This window comes from Oncorhynchus kisutch, linkage group LG10 (assembly GCF_002021735.2).
Source record: "Oncorhynchus kisutch isolate 150728-3 linkage group LG10, Okis_V2, whole genome shotgun sequence".
NCBI lineage: Eukaryota > Metazoa > Chordata > Actinopteri > Salmoniformes > Salmonidae > Oncorhynchus > Oncorhynchus kisutch.
The window spans coordinates 32,911,224-32,931,832 of record NC_034183.2 but is presented as its reverse complement, the minus strand read 5'-3'; the positions used below and the strand labels follow the sequence as shown (position 1 = coordinate 32,931,832).

General features: G+C 41.5%; 1 protein-coding gene across 1 annotated transcript; it reads right to left on the bottom strand.

Annotated features, from left to right (window-relative positions):
- Window positions 1-1,422: 1,422 nt before the first annotated feature.
- Window positions 1,423-16,367, bottom strand: LOC109898061 (epoxide hydrolase 4-like). Its single transcript, XM_020492829.2, has 7 exons — window positions 15,775-16,367; window positions 11,471-11,556; window positions 8,075-8,232; window positions 7,058-7,186; window positions 4,533-4,636; window positions 3,686-3,834; window positions 1,423-1,967 (listed from the first exon to the last, which is right to left on the bottom strand). Exons 1-7 carry the CDS (start codon window positions 16,015-16,017, stop codon window positions 1,727-1,729), a joined length of 1,110 nt encoding a protein of 369 aa, XP_020348418.1. The 5' UTR covers window positions 16,018-16,367; the 3' UTR covers window positions 1,423-1,726.
- Between the last annotated feature and the right edge of the window lie 4,242 nt (window positions 16,368-20,609).

Genomic DNA, 20,609 nt, shown 5'->3' with positions numbered 1-20,609 from the left:
AGTTAACGTAGTATATATACCACATGAGGCTGCTAAGGGGAGAAAGGCTCATAATAATGTCTGGAACATAGCAAATGGCATTAAACACATGTAAACCACGTGTTTGAAACTATTCCACTCCAGACATTATCGTTTGGGAAAATCGATTTGAACCGTCATCCAACTCGGAATTGCAACTAGGAAACCCAGAACTCTTTCTAGAGCTGTCTTTCCTACCTGAGGAACACTGACGTCATGATTTGACCTCGTAATTTTCCTGAGTTCCCAGTCGTTCTGAACGCGGCATGAACCAAGCTATGCTCCATAACTATAATCATGTTCTAGTACAGGTATTCCCAATGCCGTCGGGGGTACGCCAAATAAAATTGTGATTCACCATTTTCAATTAACAAATAAAGTTGTATATGTAAGATGGTTAAATAAGAGCAAAATGATTGATTATTATTCTATATTCCCTGGTCCTATAAGAGCTCTTTGCCACTTTCCACAAGCCGGGTTGTGACAAAAACTCACGCTCATTCTTGTGTTTAATAAATGTATCATATAGTGTGTGTGTGTGTGTGGCAGGCTTACAATGATGTCAAAAAAACATTTGAGAATGTGTTAACCCTGGTGGTAGAGGGGGTACGCAGCTGGAGGTTGAATGTTTGAAGGGGTACGGGACTATAAAAAGTTTGGGAACCACTGTTCAAGTATAATGACATAGCATGACAGCAGGCATGCAAATTAGGACAGGTTGTATATGTCCATTTGTAAATCTGTAGGTCAGGACTGTCAGTTGAAAAGATTGACAATGGCTCCCCAGGCTTCACATGATAGTTTATTTGCTGCTTAAAAAACAAAAATGGTGCAGACCTGGCTCAGTGGATTTCAGAGAAAGGAATAGATACAAAAAAAAAAAACTACAATATTTAACCGTCACTGTTGTTCTATACAGGAATCTCATAATGAACAACATTCTCAAATAACTGAACAAACATTCTTTTTTTTTTATACAAAAATAATATTTTCAGTAAGACAACACTACCTGATAGAGAGGGTCTTCGTCCCAAATAACACCCTGTTCCCTGTACAAGTGTGCACTAAATAGGGAATAGGGTGCCATTTGGGATGAAGACAAGGTGTGGGACAAGAGGGATCCCAAAGGATTGTGAGAGGAGCAATCCAGTGACACATACAGCAGACAAATGCCACAGCTCAACCTCAGAAGACATGGCACAACTTTACAACGCTGCAAAACATTATACAACATTACATTAAAAGGCACCACACAATACAAACTCACAAGGAGATTTTGCCACACATTTGTAATGTTGTAACCTACAAACTTTAAGGCGGATGTCATGTGCAGAAACTTATTTAATATGCGTCAAACATACTACTGTACTACTCAGTGTCCTCTCAATAAAATGTGCTTTTTTCCTCTTTCACTTTTGACATCTTAAAAAATAGCTGAAATGTGTAAAGATTTAAAGAATGATTGCATTATCGTTATGTTGGTTGGTTTTTCACAGGCATATTCTAGGCTTCCAGTGGTAGGAGTGGCTGGTGGGGACAGAGGGTGGGAGGGAGTGACGGAGAGAGGGAGGAGGCCTCGTTCTAGGATTACATCCCAAATGGCACCCTATTCCCCTATATAGTGCACTACTTTTGACCCGGGCCCTGGTCAAAAGTAGTACACTATAAAGGGAATAGAGTGCCATTTGGGACGCAAATCTAGCTAGATTCAGTTCCTGTGCGTTTTGCGCCCCTCTCCCTCTTTGAGGAAGGTCCAAATGAGTGTGTTGACGATGTCAGGCTGGTCCTGCTGTAGCCAGTGGCTGGCTCCAGAGATGATGTTGAGTCGGAAGTGGTTCCGGATGTAGACCCTGCACGCCTCAGCCATCTCCTGCTCCAGGAAGGCATCCCTCTCACCCCACAACAACAACACTGGAGACTTGACATCATTCTGGCTCAGTGGGAGGGAGCTGTGGAGAGTATTAACAATAGACCTTATATGGGTTGAGGTCAATTCCATTTAAGTAAATTCAGGAAATAAACTGTAAATAAACTGAAAAGAATCTGAGAACCAGAAAACTGGTTCAACGCGGACCTTCAATCACATGATGTAGGCCTCGCCCACAGTACTATATGTTCCTGCTTTAAACATACACCACATACGTTCAAAAGTTTGGGGTCACTTAGAAATGTACTGGTTTTTGAACATATTTTGTCCATTAAAATAACATCAAATTGATCAGAAACATAGTGTAGACATTGTTAATGTTGTAAATGAATCCTGTAGCTGGATACGGCTGATTTTTTAAATGGATTATCTACATAGGCGCACAGAGGCCCATTATCAGCAACCATCACTCCTGTGTTCACAAATGCTGATGCTACAGATACTCAATTTGCCTAAAGAAGGCCAGTTTTATTGCTTCTTTAATCAGAACAACAGTTTTCAGCTGTGCTAACATTATTGCAAAAGGGTTTTATAATGATCAATTAGCCTTTTAAAATGATAAACTTGGATTAGCTAACACAACGTGCCATTGGAACACAGGAGTGATGGTTGATGATAATGGGCCTCTATCTGCATAGGGGTACATTCCATAAAAAAATCTGCCGTTTTCAGCTACAATAGTCATTTACAACATAAAAAATGTCTACACTGTATTTTTGATCAACTTGATGTTATTTTAAATGGACAAAACATTTGCTTTTCTTTCAAAAACAAGGACATTTCTAAGTGACCCCAAACTTTTGAATGGTAGTGTACGTGCTTGTAACCTATGTTGTAATCTCTGGAGAGGCTAATTGATTAATTTATTTATAGAGCACATTTCTCAGACTAATTCATAATAAAGTCAGTGACATCCTTATTACAAAATCCCTGAGCAGAACAAAATATTCGGTTCTGTTTTGAGAGACACTGACTGGCTGCTTTAAGGAAGCAGAGCAGATGGTGAAGTCAGCCATGCAGGTTGAGTTCCCATGTCAAGACAATGCACTCTCTGATGTTGTGTGTGTTTGTATGGGTCAGTGTGGTGTGGACGTGCTTAACTATACTTTTGGGGACAAGAAGTCCCCACACGAATAGTAAATGAACAAAAGTCCCCACAAGGTCAAATGCTATTTCTAGGGGGTTTACGGTTAAGGTTAGTATTAGGTATAGGGTTAGGAGCTAGGGTTAAGGTTAAGGATAAAGTTAGGGTTAGGGAAACTAGGATTTTGAATGGGACTGAATTGTGTATCCCCATAAGGTGTTGAGAGAGAAAGAACCAGAGAGAAATTACATTGACAAGTTGACTCTTGTAAAGAGTCAAAGACAAATAGAAAACAAACAAACAAACCAAAAAACAGAATACATTATTCCAAAGACCAATTATTTCTCATCGTGCATCTGATTCCCAGACTGCTGTACCACTGGCAAGTGAGGGGACTTATTATATAGACCACTGAGTTTTCACAAGAGGAACTCGTTGAAAGTACAATACTATTGTATCAGATGATATCATTTCCAACACAAGAGGGCAGTAATGATTTACATTTTTAGAGGGTGCTTGTGGTAAAATGAAGAGGAAAAACAACAATGGTCAGCTTCGACATGTTCACTTTGTGCATGTCCTACATAAGTATGGATGCCCACAGGAGACATCCTAATACAGAGCTCACTAATGAATCATTTCATCATCTTCCTCACCTGAAGACATTCCTGTAGTAGTTGAGGGCACCAGTCAGGGCCCCTGGCTGGGAGAAGGCGTAGAGATAAGCCTCCATGTCCTCTGCAGTGAGCCACCGACCCTTCCTCCCAATCCCTGTACTACGGCTGGTGAACAGGCCCTTCAGCGCCTATAATACAGAGGGGACAGAAAGACACACTAGGTGGGTGAGTAACTGTGTGTGTGTGTGTGTGTGTGTGTGTGTGTGTGTGTGTGGATGCGCTCAAGGTGTGATTTGATCTGGATGGCACTCACAGACAAGGTCCCTTATGTCACCATCACAGTAATACAGATCAGACGATCAGTTACTATAAATGGGATGGTCGTTGTGTTGACTACTGCGAGATGACCTACACTCAAATGAGAAGGACTTAGGCACAACACAATGATTTACTGCTGTTACTCTCCCTATAATTTGGAACAAAGAAAAAATGTGAATTATTTATTTATTTATTAGGCCTGATCAATTTGATCACCTTCTGTCTTGCACAGTCAATAATTGTTAGATATGTCTATTAATGATAGCTACCAGGAAGAACAATCGTGTTTTCGCCAATAACAAAAAACAATTGTAGCAAATCTTTTTTGCTCCATTTACAATGAAATCACAGCTGCAATCCATAAATTGTTGCCATACACAGACTCCTTGAGAAACAGCCATTACAACCATTACCCCTCAACACACACACACACACACACACACACACACACACACACACACACACACACACACACACACACACACACACACACACACACACACACACACACACACACACACACACACACACACACACACACACACACACACACACACACACACATCACCTTAAAATCATTGATTGAGAGCATGAACTCTGGGAAGCGAGGCAGCTGGAAGAAGAAGAAGTAGCTGGATTTCAGCAGCTGGCTGGGATGACGCAGGGCATAATCTGGAAACATGGAGGAGAGCGGAGCGTAGAGAAGAGAGATGGAGAGAATAGAGGTAGAAAGAGGAGAACAGGAGAGAAGAACAGAAGAGAAGGGAAAGAATGCAACATCAATAAAAGAGGATGAGAAGAAATCAAGAGTAAGGAGTTCCAAAATATACACTTGGATAACACTTAGAATGAAGCAAGGGTTTTGGCATGTATGGCATGCAAGTATGGACGTTGGCATCTTGCAAGTGTGTAATTTAGGCAAGACACAAATGCAGCACAGTGCATTTGCAAGGGACAGAGAAGGGCTGTGGATGGGCTGTCGGTCAGTGATGTCCACTCTACAGTGCAATGCATTCGGAAAGTATTCAGACCCCTTGACTTTTTCCACATTTTGTTGTATTACAGCCTTACTCTAAAATGGATTAAATACTTTCCCCCCCTCATCTACACACAATACCCCATAATGACAAAGCCAAAAAAGGGTTTAAAATGTTTTTTGTTGTTGCTAAAAACAGAAATACATTCTTTACATAAGTATTCAGACCCTTTGCTATGAGACTCAAAATTGAGTTTGTCATCCTGTTTCCATTGATCATCCTTGAGATGTTTCTACAACTTGATTGGAGTCCACTTGTGGTAAATTCAATTGATTGGGCATGATTTGAAAAGGCACACCTGTCTATATAAGGTAACACAGTTGACAGTGCATGTCAGAGCAAAAACCAAGCCATGATGTCGAAGGAATTGTCCGTACAGTTCCGAGACACGATTGTGTTGAGGCACAGATCTGGGGAAGGGTACCAAAACATTTCTGCAGCATTGAAGGTCCAGAGCGCTCAGGACCTGACTGAGGCGAAGGTTCACCTTCCAGCAGGACAACGACCCGAAGCACACAGTCAAGACAATGCAGGAGTGGCTTCGGGACAAGTCTCTAAATGTCCTTGAGTGGCCCAGCCAGTGCCCGGACATGAACCCGATCTCTGGAAATACCTAAAAATAGCTGTGCAGCGACGCTCCCCATCCAACCTGACAGAGCTTGAGAGGATCTGCAGAGAAGAATGGGAGAAACTCCCCCAAATACAGGTGTGCCAAGCTTGTAGCGTAATACCCAAGAAGACTCAAAGCTGTAATCGCTGCAAAAGGTGCTTCAACAAAGTACTGAGCAAAGGGTTTGAATACTTATGCAAATGTGATATTTCAATTTTTAATACACATGCAAAAATGTATACAAACCTGTTTTTGCTTTGTCATAATGGGGTATTGTGTGTAGATTGATGAGGAAAAACACGATTTAATCCATTTTAGAGTAAAAGGCTGCAGCGTAAGAACATGTGGAAAAGGTCAAGGCGTCTGAATACTATCCGAATGCACTGTATCCTCTTCACCCATGTCCTCTCCTCCAGCCCAGCTGCTCCAACTACATGTTAAAGCATTACTCTATAATTACCTCCTCCATCTCCCCCTTAAGGAAGGAGACTGAGGAGCTACTAGATGAATGGAGTAAACACTTCGAGGTTATAACACCTTATAATTAAAGATGGTAATCATGGTAATAACCCCCATAGCCAAACATATTTTTCTCTAATTAGCACAAGGAGGAAGAGGTTTCTCTCCATTCATATTGAACTAGTAATTGTACTAGTGACACACAGTAGGTCATTTCATCTGTTGTTTATCTAAGGATGGTGGTTGGTGACGACGTATCAGTGAGGGATGGGGGCAGTTCAGGACAATGACGTGGTCAGGGACTAGTCGATTGGTGTATTAAGTCTATTGCATTCAGTGTACCCACCTATGTATTCGCCTATGTAGTCCATGTCATTTGTCAATGTATTTTGTTATGGCTTTTATGTTTGACTATTGCTGCAAAACAAATTTCCCTCTGAGGCACTAAAGTTGAAACTTCAACTTGAACACAGAGGGATGGTAGGATGTACCAGTGAACACAGAGGGGTGGAAGGACGTACCAGTGAACACAGAGGGATGGTAGGACGTACCAGTGAACACAGAGGGATGGTAGGACGTACCAGTGAACACAGAGGGATGGTAGGACGTACCAGTGAACACAGAGGGATGGTAGGACGTACCAGTGACACAGAGGGATGGTAGGACGTACCAGTGAACACAGAGGGATGGTAGGACGTACCAGTGAACACAGAGGGATTTGGGCAGTTTAAGACTGAGTTTGGATTGTGATGACATACTAGTGCATACAGAGGGGTGGGGGTAGTTCGGTCCCATACCAGTGAATGCAGAGGTACCCTAACCAGGTCTTTTTGGGGGGTTGAGGGCTTTCTAGCACTTGCAGGGCCCTAAGTGGCTGTATATGTCACTTATTGGCTGGGCCTGCACGGACAATGACCTACCAGTGAAGACAGATGGATGGGGGCAGTTTGATGACCTATCAGTGAACACAGGCCGTTTAGGACCTACCGGTGAATACAGAGGGATGGGGGCAGTTTAAGACGATGAGTTTGGTCACCATCTCGGGGTAGTGGATGGCGAACAGCCAAGCGATGGTTCCTCCCCAATCATGGCCGACCAGGTAACATCTGTTGTAACCTGAGGAGAGATGGAGGAGAGTCTGAGTGCGCGTGACCAGCACCATTTCACTGGCATTCCATCAGCCGAGCATTCTATCAGCCGAGCCTTCCATCAGCCGAGCCTTCCATCAGCCGAGCCTTCCATCAGCCGAGCCTTTTTGCCAAGATATACCTCCTGAAGAAAACAATCGTTCTGCAGTGTACAGTGAAAACAACGTGATGCCTGATTATTCAGCGTATTAGTCATCTTCTTAGGAAGGTTATTGGAAACAACTGAGCCAGTCTGGTGTGCAAGTCTAACAGATTATGTTTTGGGCAGGAGTCTTGCATGATGAATATAATATACTGTGACCATAGCTTATCTTGTTGTAAAAATTGACGTTATTTTCCATGTGAAGCAAATAATACTGACAGTTCTACTGCTATTTGAAATATCAGCCTTACACAAGGTGAGGGACACTGGTCTTACATAGAGGCCCCCAGGTCTATGAAAGCTTCCTGTTTCACAGAGTAAGTGTGCTCCGTGCTGCCAGGTCTGTAGTGTGTGTGTGTGTGCGCGCATTCTGTATCAGCACGACTACCCATAGTCAATCAACATGAGTCAGAGGAAGCCTGTCATGTCCTGCTGTGTTGTGGGCCCACGGGGTGTTCACAGGCTGTCCAATGCACACAGTATAGCTACAATGAGAAACTTTGACTCAGCTCAGGACACCAGGCCGTGTCACCCTAGTCATGGTCCCTAAAGTGTTCGTCCCTGAATCAGAGTGGGCATGTTTTGTTTCATCTTCCATCATATATACAACATACACCTGTCTCCTTATGTCTTTGTGTATAAACGAATTAAACTAATGAAAACATGTATATAAGATAGAGAGATAAGACGTGTCCGTCCACTCTCCCCTCTTACCTAGGTATTCCACAATGTCCTTGACGTCGGTGACCAGGTAGTCAAAGCGGTAACTCTCTGTGGATGACGGCAAGTCAGACTCCCCGTAGCCTCGCAGGTCAACGGCCACCACACGGAACTCACTCTTAAACTCACGCAGCTGGTGGCGCCAGGAAAACCTGGAGGCAGATGGACAGACGAGAGAGAGAGAGAGAGATTAAGACGAGAACCATCTTTGTCTTAATGGCAGGGGAAGGTCACACACAGGACAGTATTTCATAACTAAACCCCATCTTCACTACTTGCAATCAAGAGACGACATTCAGTAGAGCGCACAGTTGAAAAACCACTCACAGATAAACCGTGTTTCTCTCTTGAATACACCTACAGAGTTTATATATCCTTAACTGCATTTTTTCAACTGGCACTCAGTTTCCCTTCCAAACTGAGTGAAGGTCACCTTTGTATAATATATCCCCCCCCCCCCCCCCCCCCCCCTCACAGTCATCACAGCGGAGAGGAAAAGCTCTCTGGTTGAAGATCTTGTCTGAGGTGGACTGGAGGCCGATTCTCCTCTGAACTGAAAGCCCTATAGAGGAGGACCACAAGGCCTGACTGGGGTTCTGATGAGTCAGGATAAGAGCTGGGCGGTGTCCCAAATGACACCCTATTCCCTATATAGTGCACTACTTTCGACCAGAGTCCTATGGGCCCTGGTCAAAAGTAGTGCACAAGGGAATAGGGTGCCATTTGGGACACACATCGAGAACAGAGAAACCCAACTTCTCAGAATATAGAAGTTTAAAATAAACACAGGCACTTCCAGTTCCTCCACATAATCACATCTCAAACAGCAACCCCCCGCACCCCAGACCCTCTCTCTCTTCAGAGTGATATGGGAAGCTGTGGTTTAGCACTTTTTCAACACTGAAATAATTGAGAGGGGGAAGTTGTAAGTGTAAAAGAGTCTTTCTTTCCAGCTAGGAAGGCAGAGATAGAGGTCGTGGTCAAAAGTAGTGCACTATATACGGAATAGGGTGCTATTTGGGATACACACAGAGTTCATCATGAATTCCTGTACAGTAGATGGGCAGTGAGGCAGCGTTCATTAATAATACACAGTGAGCTCCAAAAGTATTGAGACAGAGACAAATGTGTTGTTGTTTTGGCTCTGTACTCCAGCACTTTGGATTGGAAATGATACAATTTCATTTACATCCATAAATCGGGTGAACCGTTTAGAAATTACAGAACGTTTTGTACATAGTCCCCCCCTCCCCGTTTCAGGAGACCAAAGGTATTGGGGACAAATTCACTTGTGTATTAAAGTGGTTAAAGGTTTAGTAATGCTAAACTCCCCTGTTATGGTAATGGTGAGAGGTTAGCATGTCTTGGGGGAATGATATTTAGTGAATAATGATGAGTGAAAAAGTTCAACACACAAATATCATATCCCCAAGACATGCTAACCTCTCACCACTACAATAACAGGGGAGATTAGCATTTGTGGGGGCGGCTATGATATTTGTGTGTCTAACTTTCTCACTCATTATTATTAACTATCCATTCAGAACTATCTGTAATCTTGGTTGCATCCAAATGAATGTAGAAGTGTTTAGAAACTTTTATTTACAATAAAAGTGATGACAAAATTACACAATACATTATTGTCCATTAATTTCTATTGGGCACAAAATAATCTGAAACACAACCAAAACAAACTTTGTAGTCACAAGCTTGACGTAATCATTGCGTGCTACTGTTGGAATCGGGGACCAAATACTAAACTTTTGACGACTTTAATAAACATCAATGAATTTGTCTCAATACTTTTGGTCCCAAAAATGGGAGGACTATGTACAAAAAGTGCTGTAATTTCAAAACGGTTCACCCGATATGGATGAAAACACCCTCAAATGGAAAACTTCCAGTCTGCACTTTAATCTCAGTCATTGTATCAATTCAAATCCAAAGTGCTGGACTACAAAGCCAAAACATCAAAAGATGTGTCACTGTCCTAATACTTTTAGAGCTCACTGTATAACATATATGCCATTTAGCAGACACTTTTATCCAAAGCAATTTAGTCACGTGTGCATACATTTTACAACTGGGTGGCGCGGGAATCAAACCGACAACCCTGCCAGTGCAAGCACCAGGCTCTACCAACTGAGCCATACAGGCCATACTGCAGTATGAAGACTTCAACTAAGATACGTTCTTATGATGCAGTAGCAATGTACAGTAGAGAAGAGATCAAAGCGTTGGTTACATAATAGAGTAGGGTGTCCACTCACTCTGCCCAGATGGAATTTTACCAAGACAAATATGATTCTTCATGTTCCGAATCATTCAGTGGGGTCTTTCTGTAACATATCATTATATCAGAAAAGACCGATTCCGTCAGATAATACATCCGATAATAAGCACCGAGCTCTGTTTGACAGAGTGCTAATGTTACCGCTTCTCGCAGTGACTTTCGAGGATTTGACGTCTTCTGCAAAGTTCTGTCCACGGGTCGCAAAAAAACGCTAAATTAACATCACACGAGCAAAATTAAATATAAAAGGCTTTGAAAATAAAAAGCGTCTGGTACGCTCAGTGCTCCGTTGACATTTCAAAAAGATATGCTTGTTTTACTCAGAAATGTTCCAAAAATAACAGGAATTGTACATTAATATAAAAAGCGCATACTAAAATATGAAAATACTACATGTCATGTCTCAAAATCGATATCCATTTTACCTCGTTGTTTTATGTCCTCCGGATTCAAGAAGAAAGATCAAAGTTCAACGGTGAGCATGTCAGTTTGTCTCTCACAGAGCATCCAGCCTAGCTGACTCAAAGCTATTTTCCAGATTTTGGACCACTTGTTTCTCCACCTCTGGCCATCGATTTAGTCACCCTAATCTCGGCCATCCTACAAGGGTAAAAACTCCAATAACTTTTGACCAGATTATGATAGAAACATGTGGTTTGGACCATTGATTTTCTTAGAGGAGTATCTACATAACATATTATTTTTACTCATTGGTCAAAATATGTGTTTTTGATAGGACACCCACGATAGAATACTGTTGTATGAGGTTGATACAGCAGTGGGCTACTGTAAGGGGTCGGTGATTAATGGGGGACCTGGTTAGTTAGTTTACAACAGAGCTCCTTTCAAAAATGCTTTCTAAGTATAAAAAAACACAAATAAAAAGAACAAGACTTGACTTGACAGGCAATACCAATATAATAGTTTGGTCTATATTAAGACTAGATATTCCTGGACAAAAAAAGCAAGAAAAATTAAGAATTTCTATTGAAATTGACTATTAGTTCAGGACTAGGCTTAATCTGTGTCCTGGTTGGGACACAGGCCCCATATGTGTATATAATGTGTAGATGCAGTGTGTAGTCTAGAAGTCTTACCAGAACTCTGGGAAGCCATGCAAAAACAGCATGAGTGGTTTCCCTCGCTCTCCAGCAGCAACATAGTGAAACCTCAGACCAGACTCCTGAGAATAAAGACAGAGGACAGATCAGTCAGTCAGTCACCAGGGACACACTATAATATTGTGTCATCACTTCCCTGCCCTCTATCACATAGGTTGTTACTGTCTGCTCTCTGGCTGCGCCCCAAATTAGTCTTTTAGTAGAAGCTGTTATCCAGAGCAACTTAGTTGCATTCGCCCTATTCCATATATAGTGCACTATGTAAGGAATATGGTGTCATTTAGGACGAAGATACTGTCTACTCTCTGTGACATAAACCTCTCATCCTCAAACATCGCTGTGTGCTTTATGGCGCTGTAAAACAGGGAGAGAACAGGGACAGAGCAGGGCTATCGCATAAACACAGTGCTGGCCTGCCTTCTGGTCATTCCAGTATGAAGCATTCTGTATATTATGAAATCTGTCAATGACATTTATAGACAATTTTATTCAAATTATTGTAAATGCCTGTTTTAATGGTTTGTAGAATAGGTTGTTTTTATGGTCAAACCATTGAGTAAAGTGCGAATTCATTTCTTCGGTTTTTGTTCATCTGCATGGACTTGTAGTTTACTGTATCTGTAAAAACAGCCAAGCAGTCAGTTATGGTATGTGTCCATGCCCTCTATTTTGTCATTTTAGTCAGAATGCCCAACAGCCCATTAGTCAGTCACTAGAGGTTGACCGATTAATTGGAATAGCCAATTAATTAAGGCCGGTTTCAAGTTTGCATAACAATCGGAAATCGGTAATTTTGGACGCTGATTTTCCCGATTTAAAAAAAACTTTATTGAATCTTAATTTAACTTGGCAAGTCAGTTAAGAACACAGATTTTTACCTTGTCAGGTCAAGAATTCAATCTTGCAACCTTACGGTTAACTAGTCCAACTCTCTAACCACCTGCCTCACGAGGAGCCCGCCTGTTACGCAAATGCAGTAAGAAGCCAAGGTAAGTTGCTAGCTAGCATTAAACTTATCTTATAAAAAACAATCAATCAATCATAATCACTGGTTATAACTACACATGGTTGATAATATTACTAGTTTATCTAGCGTGTCCTGCGTTGCATATAATCGATGCAGTGCGCATTCGTGAAAAAGGACTGTCGTTGCTCCAATGTGTACCTAACCATAAACATCAATGCCTTTTTTTAAATCAATATACAGAAGTATATATTTTTAAACCTGCATATTTAGCTAAAAGAAATCCAGGTTAGCAGGAAATATTAACCAGGTGAAATTGTGTCACTTCTCTTGCGTTCATTGCACGCAGAGTCAGGGTATATGCAACAGTTTGGGCCGCCTAGCTCTTTGCGAACTAATTTGCCATAATGTTACGTAATTATGACATAACATTGAAGGTTGTGCAATGTAACAGGATTATTTAGACTTATGGATGTCACCCGTTAGATAAAATACGGAACGGTTCGGTATTTCACTGAAAGAATAAACGTTTTGTTTTTGAGATGATAGTTTCCGGATTCGACCATATCAATGACCTAAGGCTCATATTTCTGTGTGTTATTATGTTATAATTAAGTCTATGATTTGATAGAGCAGTCTGACAGCGATGGTAGGCACCAGCAGGCTCGTAAACATTCATTCAAACAGCACTTTCGTGCATTTTGCCAGCAGCTCTTCGCAATGCTTCAAGCATTGCGCTGTTTATGACTTCAAGCCTATCAACTCCCGAGATTAGGCTGGTGTAACCGATGTGAAATGGCTAGTTAGCGGGGTGCGCGCTAATAGCATTTCAAACGTCACTTTCTCTGAGACTTGGAGTAGTTATTCCCCTTGCTCTGCATGGGTAACGCTGCTTCGAGGGTGGCTGTTGTCGATGTGTTCCTGGTTCGAGCCCAGGTAGGAGCAAGGAGAAGGATGGAAGCTATACTGTTACACTGGCAATAATAAAGTGCCTATAAGAACATCCAATAGTCAAAGGTATATGAAATACAAATCGCATAGAGAGAAATAGTCCTATAATAACTATAACCTAAAACTTCTTACCTGGGAATATTGAAGACTCATGTTAAAAGGAACCACCAGCTTTCATAGGAACTTAAACGTTAGCTTTCTTACATGGCACATATTGCACTTTTACTTTCTTCTCCAACACTTTGTTTTTGCGTTATTTAAACCAAATTGAACATGTTTCATTATTTATTTGAGGCTAAATTGATTTTATTGTTGTATTATATTTGGTTAAAATAAGTATTCATTCAGCATTGTTGTAATTGTCATTATTACAAATAAAAAAATTAAAATCTTTAAAATCTAAAATCGGCAGATTAATCGGTATCGGCTTTTTTTGGTCCTCCAATAATCGGTATCAGTATCGACATTGAAAAATCATAATCGGTCGACCTCTATCAGTCACCCTTCTTTTTCTAACCAGAGACATTCTCTGTCGCTTGCTCGTTGTAATTCCCACTTCCAGCTAGTGAGTTGCGGTGAAGACAAGTGGACACTGTGAGTTCTCCTCAGAAGACAAGTTGCACCAAGTTTTAGCGTTGAGCAGAGCATGTACCGCATAAATAAGTTTGGATGTGGTTTAAATTGCATTCTAATGTTGACTGCTTAAAGAAAACGGTATCAAGCTAAGTGCTTTATGCATGCTTAGTTCCTTGTTCTCGGGGGCTGCCTGTGTGGAAATTTTAAATGGAAGTTTTGGAACTCCCTCGCTTGGTTCTTTTTATTGGGGGGGGGGGGGGGGGGGGCATCATCTAGTGTATTAATTTACATGTCGTTGTAGTCTACCATTTGATACAATAAATATGTTGAAATGACAACATCACTGGAGTCATTGCAAATCAATGTTCCACTTCTGTAGCCTACCTGGAGCTGGCAAACCAATTTAATAAAGATCCTTTAACTTCAGTTTATTGTTGTTGTAGCCTTGTGTTATTATACAGTTATTCATGGACATTTTAAGTAGATTAAATCGGAAATAATCAAAGCTCTATCACAATTGCCTATCAGTTGTTGGAACGCATTAGATTGACAGTAACAGCAGTCAGATTAGGCTACAGGTAAAACCAATTCTAAAAAATAAACGCTGGCTGTTGTTGACAAGCATATTCAGTTCATATACATAATATTTAATTCAGTGATTGAAATTATGACCCCCCCATCCTCAGTAGCCTATTGGGAAACACAAGCACTCTTAATCACCTCGCTATTCATGTTGAATAAATTCGTCTGTTAATTTGAACTAAGCAAGCTGCTAAATCGTTCAGTTTACATCTTACCTACATCTTGTCTAGGCTACTGTAGACTATCTGAATTGAGATGTAGGCCTATCAGGGGCTATAGGTTCCCTGCCTTTATCCAAGAAAACCATGGCAAAATATAATTACATTCATAAACCCAGATTTTAATCTGTAGCCTATGCCTATTGAAATCAAGTCAAATTCGCAAATGGACCATTTGTTGTCTTAACATTTGGCACATAATATCAGCACAATTGCCAGAAAAAAAACATTAGTTTATGTTCATCCAAGTTTTCTTTCTCAGGGATTTCGAGATCCTCTGTCCATCCTTCATCACTCAAACTCTCAAATGGTCCTTCGATTCTACAACCAAGCCATATTTTTTCAGTATCTCATTTTTGATTTAACAACATCACAGTATCCTAATATCCCCAGATACACAGCTCAAGTTTATTCTGGCAAAATATAGCTAGGCTACTTACTGACCAAGTTAAATCCCACAGTTACTTTGGATTTCAAGTAACATATATTATTCTTACAGCTGAACTGTCACATTCTTATTATGAGTATGCATTTTATGCTATGTGAATCCTACGAGGGATATTGTCTTCAGAAATAAATACTTAAACAAAAAATAAAAAGGAGAATTTACAGTTTAGCATACCTCCATTCTCCGTACTCACATGAAATCGTGATATTTGTCACGAATCACAACAGGATAATATAACTGCTGCTGCTGCTCCTATGGAGCTCTTTTCAGCACTACCTCAGAGTTGAGCGCAGACATTAATAACAGAAGCCTACCGACACTGAACATCTTATACCTGCATAACGTTTCTCTGAAATGCCCCCAAAAATAAACATATGCGCCCACGATTTGCATGTAGCCTGAAGGCCTATTTTGATTTATTTCTGATTTCAACGCTACAGGCAAGCTAGGCGCATACAAAATGACCTATGCAGACCTGTCATGAACACAAAAGGCTATTTCCTAATCCCAAATAGTCGTATTTTCACCTGCGGTACTTTACCTTTATTCTAACATAACAGTGCGTTCCCAAGGACGTGTCGTTCAGGCATGCAGGGGGTGTTTCGCGAATTCCCCACTGGAAGGTTGTTGACGGCCTTAAAATGATGTTCCACCAAAGTTTCAGCAGCGCTACGGCAGTGCAAAGGGCACAATAACCGTATATCAACGACCAATACCCCAAAACTCGGATCCTCAGCGTGAGTCCGATTGTAAACATGAACAAGTTATAGAGCACTCTCGCCATCTTTACATTAATGCGGAAAACACCGCGGTTCACGTTACCTACCTAGCTACCTATTTATTATTTTGTTAATTGGTTGATTATCATGAAATATCGCTCATCGTTATCCGGTAGTCCGGTGTCGCCCTACTAACAGTGTATCTGCATGACTGTCTGTCCGCCACTCGCACCAGGGAGGATTCCTGTTCTATTCTAAACCGGCTAAATGAATCGTTCACGATTGGAGCAGCAAATCAGAATTCACGCGTGAGTTTGATGACAACAAAGGTTGTATAGCTCGAGATGGTTGATTAACACTTCTGCTGTATAAATCTGTAAACTCCTAGAAATTAATCTGGGAAAAATACGAGACCCCTTCGTCACCTCCAAAACCTTCCAATGTGCTTAGACTGCAAAACAGGAGATATGGAGTTTCTGACTGTAACTGATCTTTACACGTCACCCTCTGGGATTAAAGGTGAAAGACCGTTACTCATGCCTCAAGGGTAAAACATAATCACTGAATTCAAGGGCTGTAATCCATTGATCAAACCAAGGGTGAGGGATGCTGACATGGGAAGTATATGGAAGTAAAACGGTTCATGTACAGAACTGACTCCCAGTGAGTGTCTTGCTATTATTGCAACATACTGGCATGCAGTTGGGGACAACAGCCTTTGGGTGCATGAGTAAAAATTATTAAATGTCAGGAATTGTGAAAAACTGAGAGTTTAAATGTATTTGGCTAAGGTGTATGTAAACTGCCGACTTCAACTGTACACGTGTACAAAACATTAAGTGCATTTGCTGTTTTTCCATGACAGACGGACCATTCAAGTTTCCCCGTGTGGATCAAAAATGGTCCACCACCAAAAGGACATCCAGCCAACTTGACACAACTGTGGGAAGCATTGGAGTCAACATGGGCCAGCCTCCTTGTGGAACACTTGACACCTTGTAGTCTATGCCCTGACGAATTGAGGCAGATCTGAGGGCAAATGGGGGGTGGCAACTCCACATTAGGTGTCCTTAATGTTTTGTATACTGTGTATTTTGCTAAGAATAACACACTTAATTGGCATGTAGTGAGTCCTGCATGTCTTGTCAAATCTCCATCACTTAATAAATTCAAGTGTGTGGATCTGCATACAGTGCCGCGAGCGCACTCTTTTTGTCCAGTATTGAGTAATCACCTTTTTATTGTAATGAAGACTTTCTGGATATCCCACTTGATGGGACTGGCTGATCACCCATGAAATCATAACACAGAAAAACAGTGCTTTAATTAAAAATATTTAATGATTTAGCTTTGTGTGATTCTCAAAATTATATTAGTTCTTTCTCTATATGGTATGACATGCACTCATACCACAAGATACAGAGTAAAGTGCTGCTGTTCATGTCAAAGTGGAAGAAAAAAAATACCCACTGCAGAACAGCTAGAACCATAGGATAAAAACCAACACCATTAAAGTCTGTCTGCCAAAATAAATGTAGTCAGGGTTGGATCCCATTAGAAAAAAACATAATATAGGCACCAACAATGCCTAAAGTTTCCTAAGCACACCACTATATATGGCACCTAAACAAGGTCAAGTGTAGTTTTAAATAAGACCGACATCCCCAGCCTCTGTGTAATAAAATACTAAGTATAATTTTATACAGACAAATATTGTATGTCCACAAGTATATAAAAAAAATCTTCCCAAATCAGTCAAAAATTACATACAGTATACAGTATAGCTCAGAGCATCATATTGAATATTTTTCCACAAAAAGGTGCAGAATTGACTATGAATGACATGAAGGAGTAAAGAACTGGAGATAAACTATACAGTACATGGTATACATAATAGTATTACTATTGGAGTGAAGCCCCCCCCCCCCCCAAAAAAAGTCAGGTTATGCATTTCAGCCAAGTCAAAAAGTTGGAACGTTAATAAGTGTGTAAACAGGTTGATGTGAACACCAGATGAGCCTGGTGGGGGGAGCTATAGGAGGACAGTCTCATTGTAATGGCTGGAATATAATAAATGGAACAGTCAAACATGTGTTTTCCATATGTTTACCGTTCAATTTATTCCATTCCAGGCATTACAATGAGACTGTCCTCCTATAGCTCCCCCCACCAGGCTCATCTGGTGGACATGGGAGGACTCACCAAGTCAACTACCGAAATGGCACCCTATTCCGTATATAGTGCTCTGATCAGAAGGGCAACAGGGTGCCATTTGTGACGCAAGCTAGGTGAAAAAGAAAAGAGGACCGAACATGTTGCTGGAACATTTTTCAACAGCTCTTAATTTTTTACTCTTCTTTCTCTAAGAGTTAAGCATCACTTCAGTGCAGCTGGTATTTACAAACCAACCATCACAAGTACAAAAAGTCAAATTCCATCTATATATGGTCTGTTAAGTGTGTGTGTATGTATGTATGTATGACTCAGCAAAAAAAGGGTCCTGAAAAAAGGACGTTATCTTTCAAAGGAAAAAAAAATCCAAATAACTTCACAGATCTTCATTGTAAAGGGTTTAAACATTCTTTCCCATGCTTGTTCAATGAACCATAAACAATTAATGAACATGCACCTGTGGAACTGTAGTTAAGACACTAACAGCTTACAGACGGTAGGCAATTAAGGTCAGTTATGAAAACTTAGGACACTAAAGAGGCCTTTTTACTGTCTCTGAAAAACACCAAAAGAAAGCTGCTCATCTGCGTGAACATGCTGCAAGGAGGCATGAGGACTGCAGATGTGGCCAGGGCAATAAATTGCAATGTCCGTACTGTGAGACGCCTAAGACAGCGCTACAGGGAAACAGGACAGACAGCTGATCATCCTCACAGTGGCAGACCACGCACAACACCTGCACAGAATCGGTACATCCGAAGATCACACCTGCGGGACAGGTACAGGATGGCAACAACTGCCCGAGTTACCCCAGGAACACACAATCCCTCAATCAGTGCTCGGACTGTCCGCAAAAGACTGAGAGAGGCTGGACTGAGGGCTTGTATGCCCGTTGTAAGGCAGGTCCTCCCAGACATCACCGGCAACAACGTCGCATATGGGCACAAATCCACCGTCGCTGGACCAGATAGGACTGTCAAAAAGTGCTCTTCACTGATGAGTCGCGGTTTTGTCTCACAAGAGGTGATTGTCGGATTCACGCTTATCGTCAACGGAATTGAGCGTTACACAGAGGCCTGTACTCTGGAGCGGGATCGAATTGGAGGTGGAGGGTCCGTTGTGGTCTGGGGCGGTGTGTCACAGCATCATCGGACTGAAATTGTTATCATTGCAGGCAATCTCAATGCTGTGCGTAACAGGGAAGATATCCTCCTCCCTCGTGTGGTACCCTTCCTGCAGGCTCATCCTGACATGACCCTCCAGCATGACAATGCCACCAGACATACTGCTCGTTCTGTGCGTGATTTCCTGCAAAACAGGAATGTCAGTGTTCTGCCATGGCCAGCGAAGAGCCCGGATCTCAATCCCATTGAGCATGTCTTGGACCTGTTGGATCGGAGGGTGAGGGCTAGGGCCATTCCCCCCAGAAATGTCCAGGAACTTACAGGTGCCTTGGTGGAAGAGCGGGGTAACGTCACACAGCAAGAACTGGCAAATCTGGTGCAGTCCATGAGGAGTAGATGCACTGCAGTACTTAATGCAGCTGGTGGCCACACTAGATACTGACTGTTACTTTTGACCCCCCTCGCCCCCTTTGTTCAGGGAAAATTATTCAATTTCTGTGAGTCACATGTCTGTGGAACTTATTCAGTTTGTCTCAGTTGTTGAATCTAATGTTCATACAAATATTTACACGTTACGTTTGCTGAAAATAAACGCATTTGACAGTGAGAGGACATTTCTTTTTTTGCTGAGTATATACACACACAACCAGTCAAAAGTTTGGACACCTACTCATTCCAGAGTTTTTACTATTTTCTACATTGTTAGAAGAACAGTGAAGACAAAGCTATGAAATAACACATGGAATCATGTAACCAGTGTTAAAATCAAAATCTATTTTATATTTGAGATTCTTCAAAAGGTATCCACCTTTTTGTCTTGATGACAGCTTTGCACACTCTTGGCATTCTCTCAACCAGATTCATGAGGTAGTCACTTGGAAGGCATTTCAATTAACAGGTGTGCCTTAAGTTAATTTGTGGAATTTCTTTCCTCCTTAATGCATTTGAGCTAAGCAGTTGTGTTGTGACAAGGTAGGGTTGGAATACAGAAGATTTACCAAATAGGGCTAAGACCAAGTCCATATTATGGAAAGAACAGCTCAAATAACAAAGAGAAACACTTCATCATAACTTTAAGACATGAAGGTCAGTCAATCTGGAAAATTAAGAACTTTGTCTTCAAGTGCAGTCGCAAAGACACATCAACTGTTCAGAGACTGCGTGAATCAGGCCTTCATGGTCGAATTGCTGCAAAGAAACCACTACCCAAAGGACACCAATAAGAAGTGACTTGCTTGGGCCAAGAAACACGAGCAATGGACATTAGACCGGGAGAAATCTGTTAGTTGGTCTGATGAGTCCAAATGTGCGATTTCTGGTTCCAACCGCTATGTCTCCGTGAGACGCAGAGTAGGTGAACG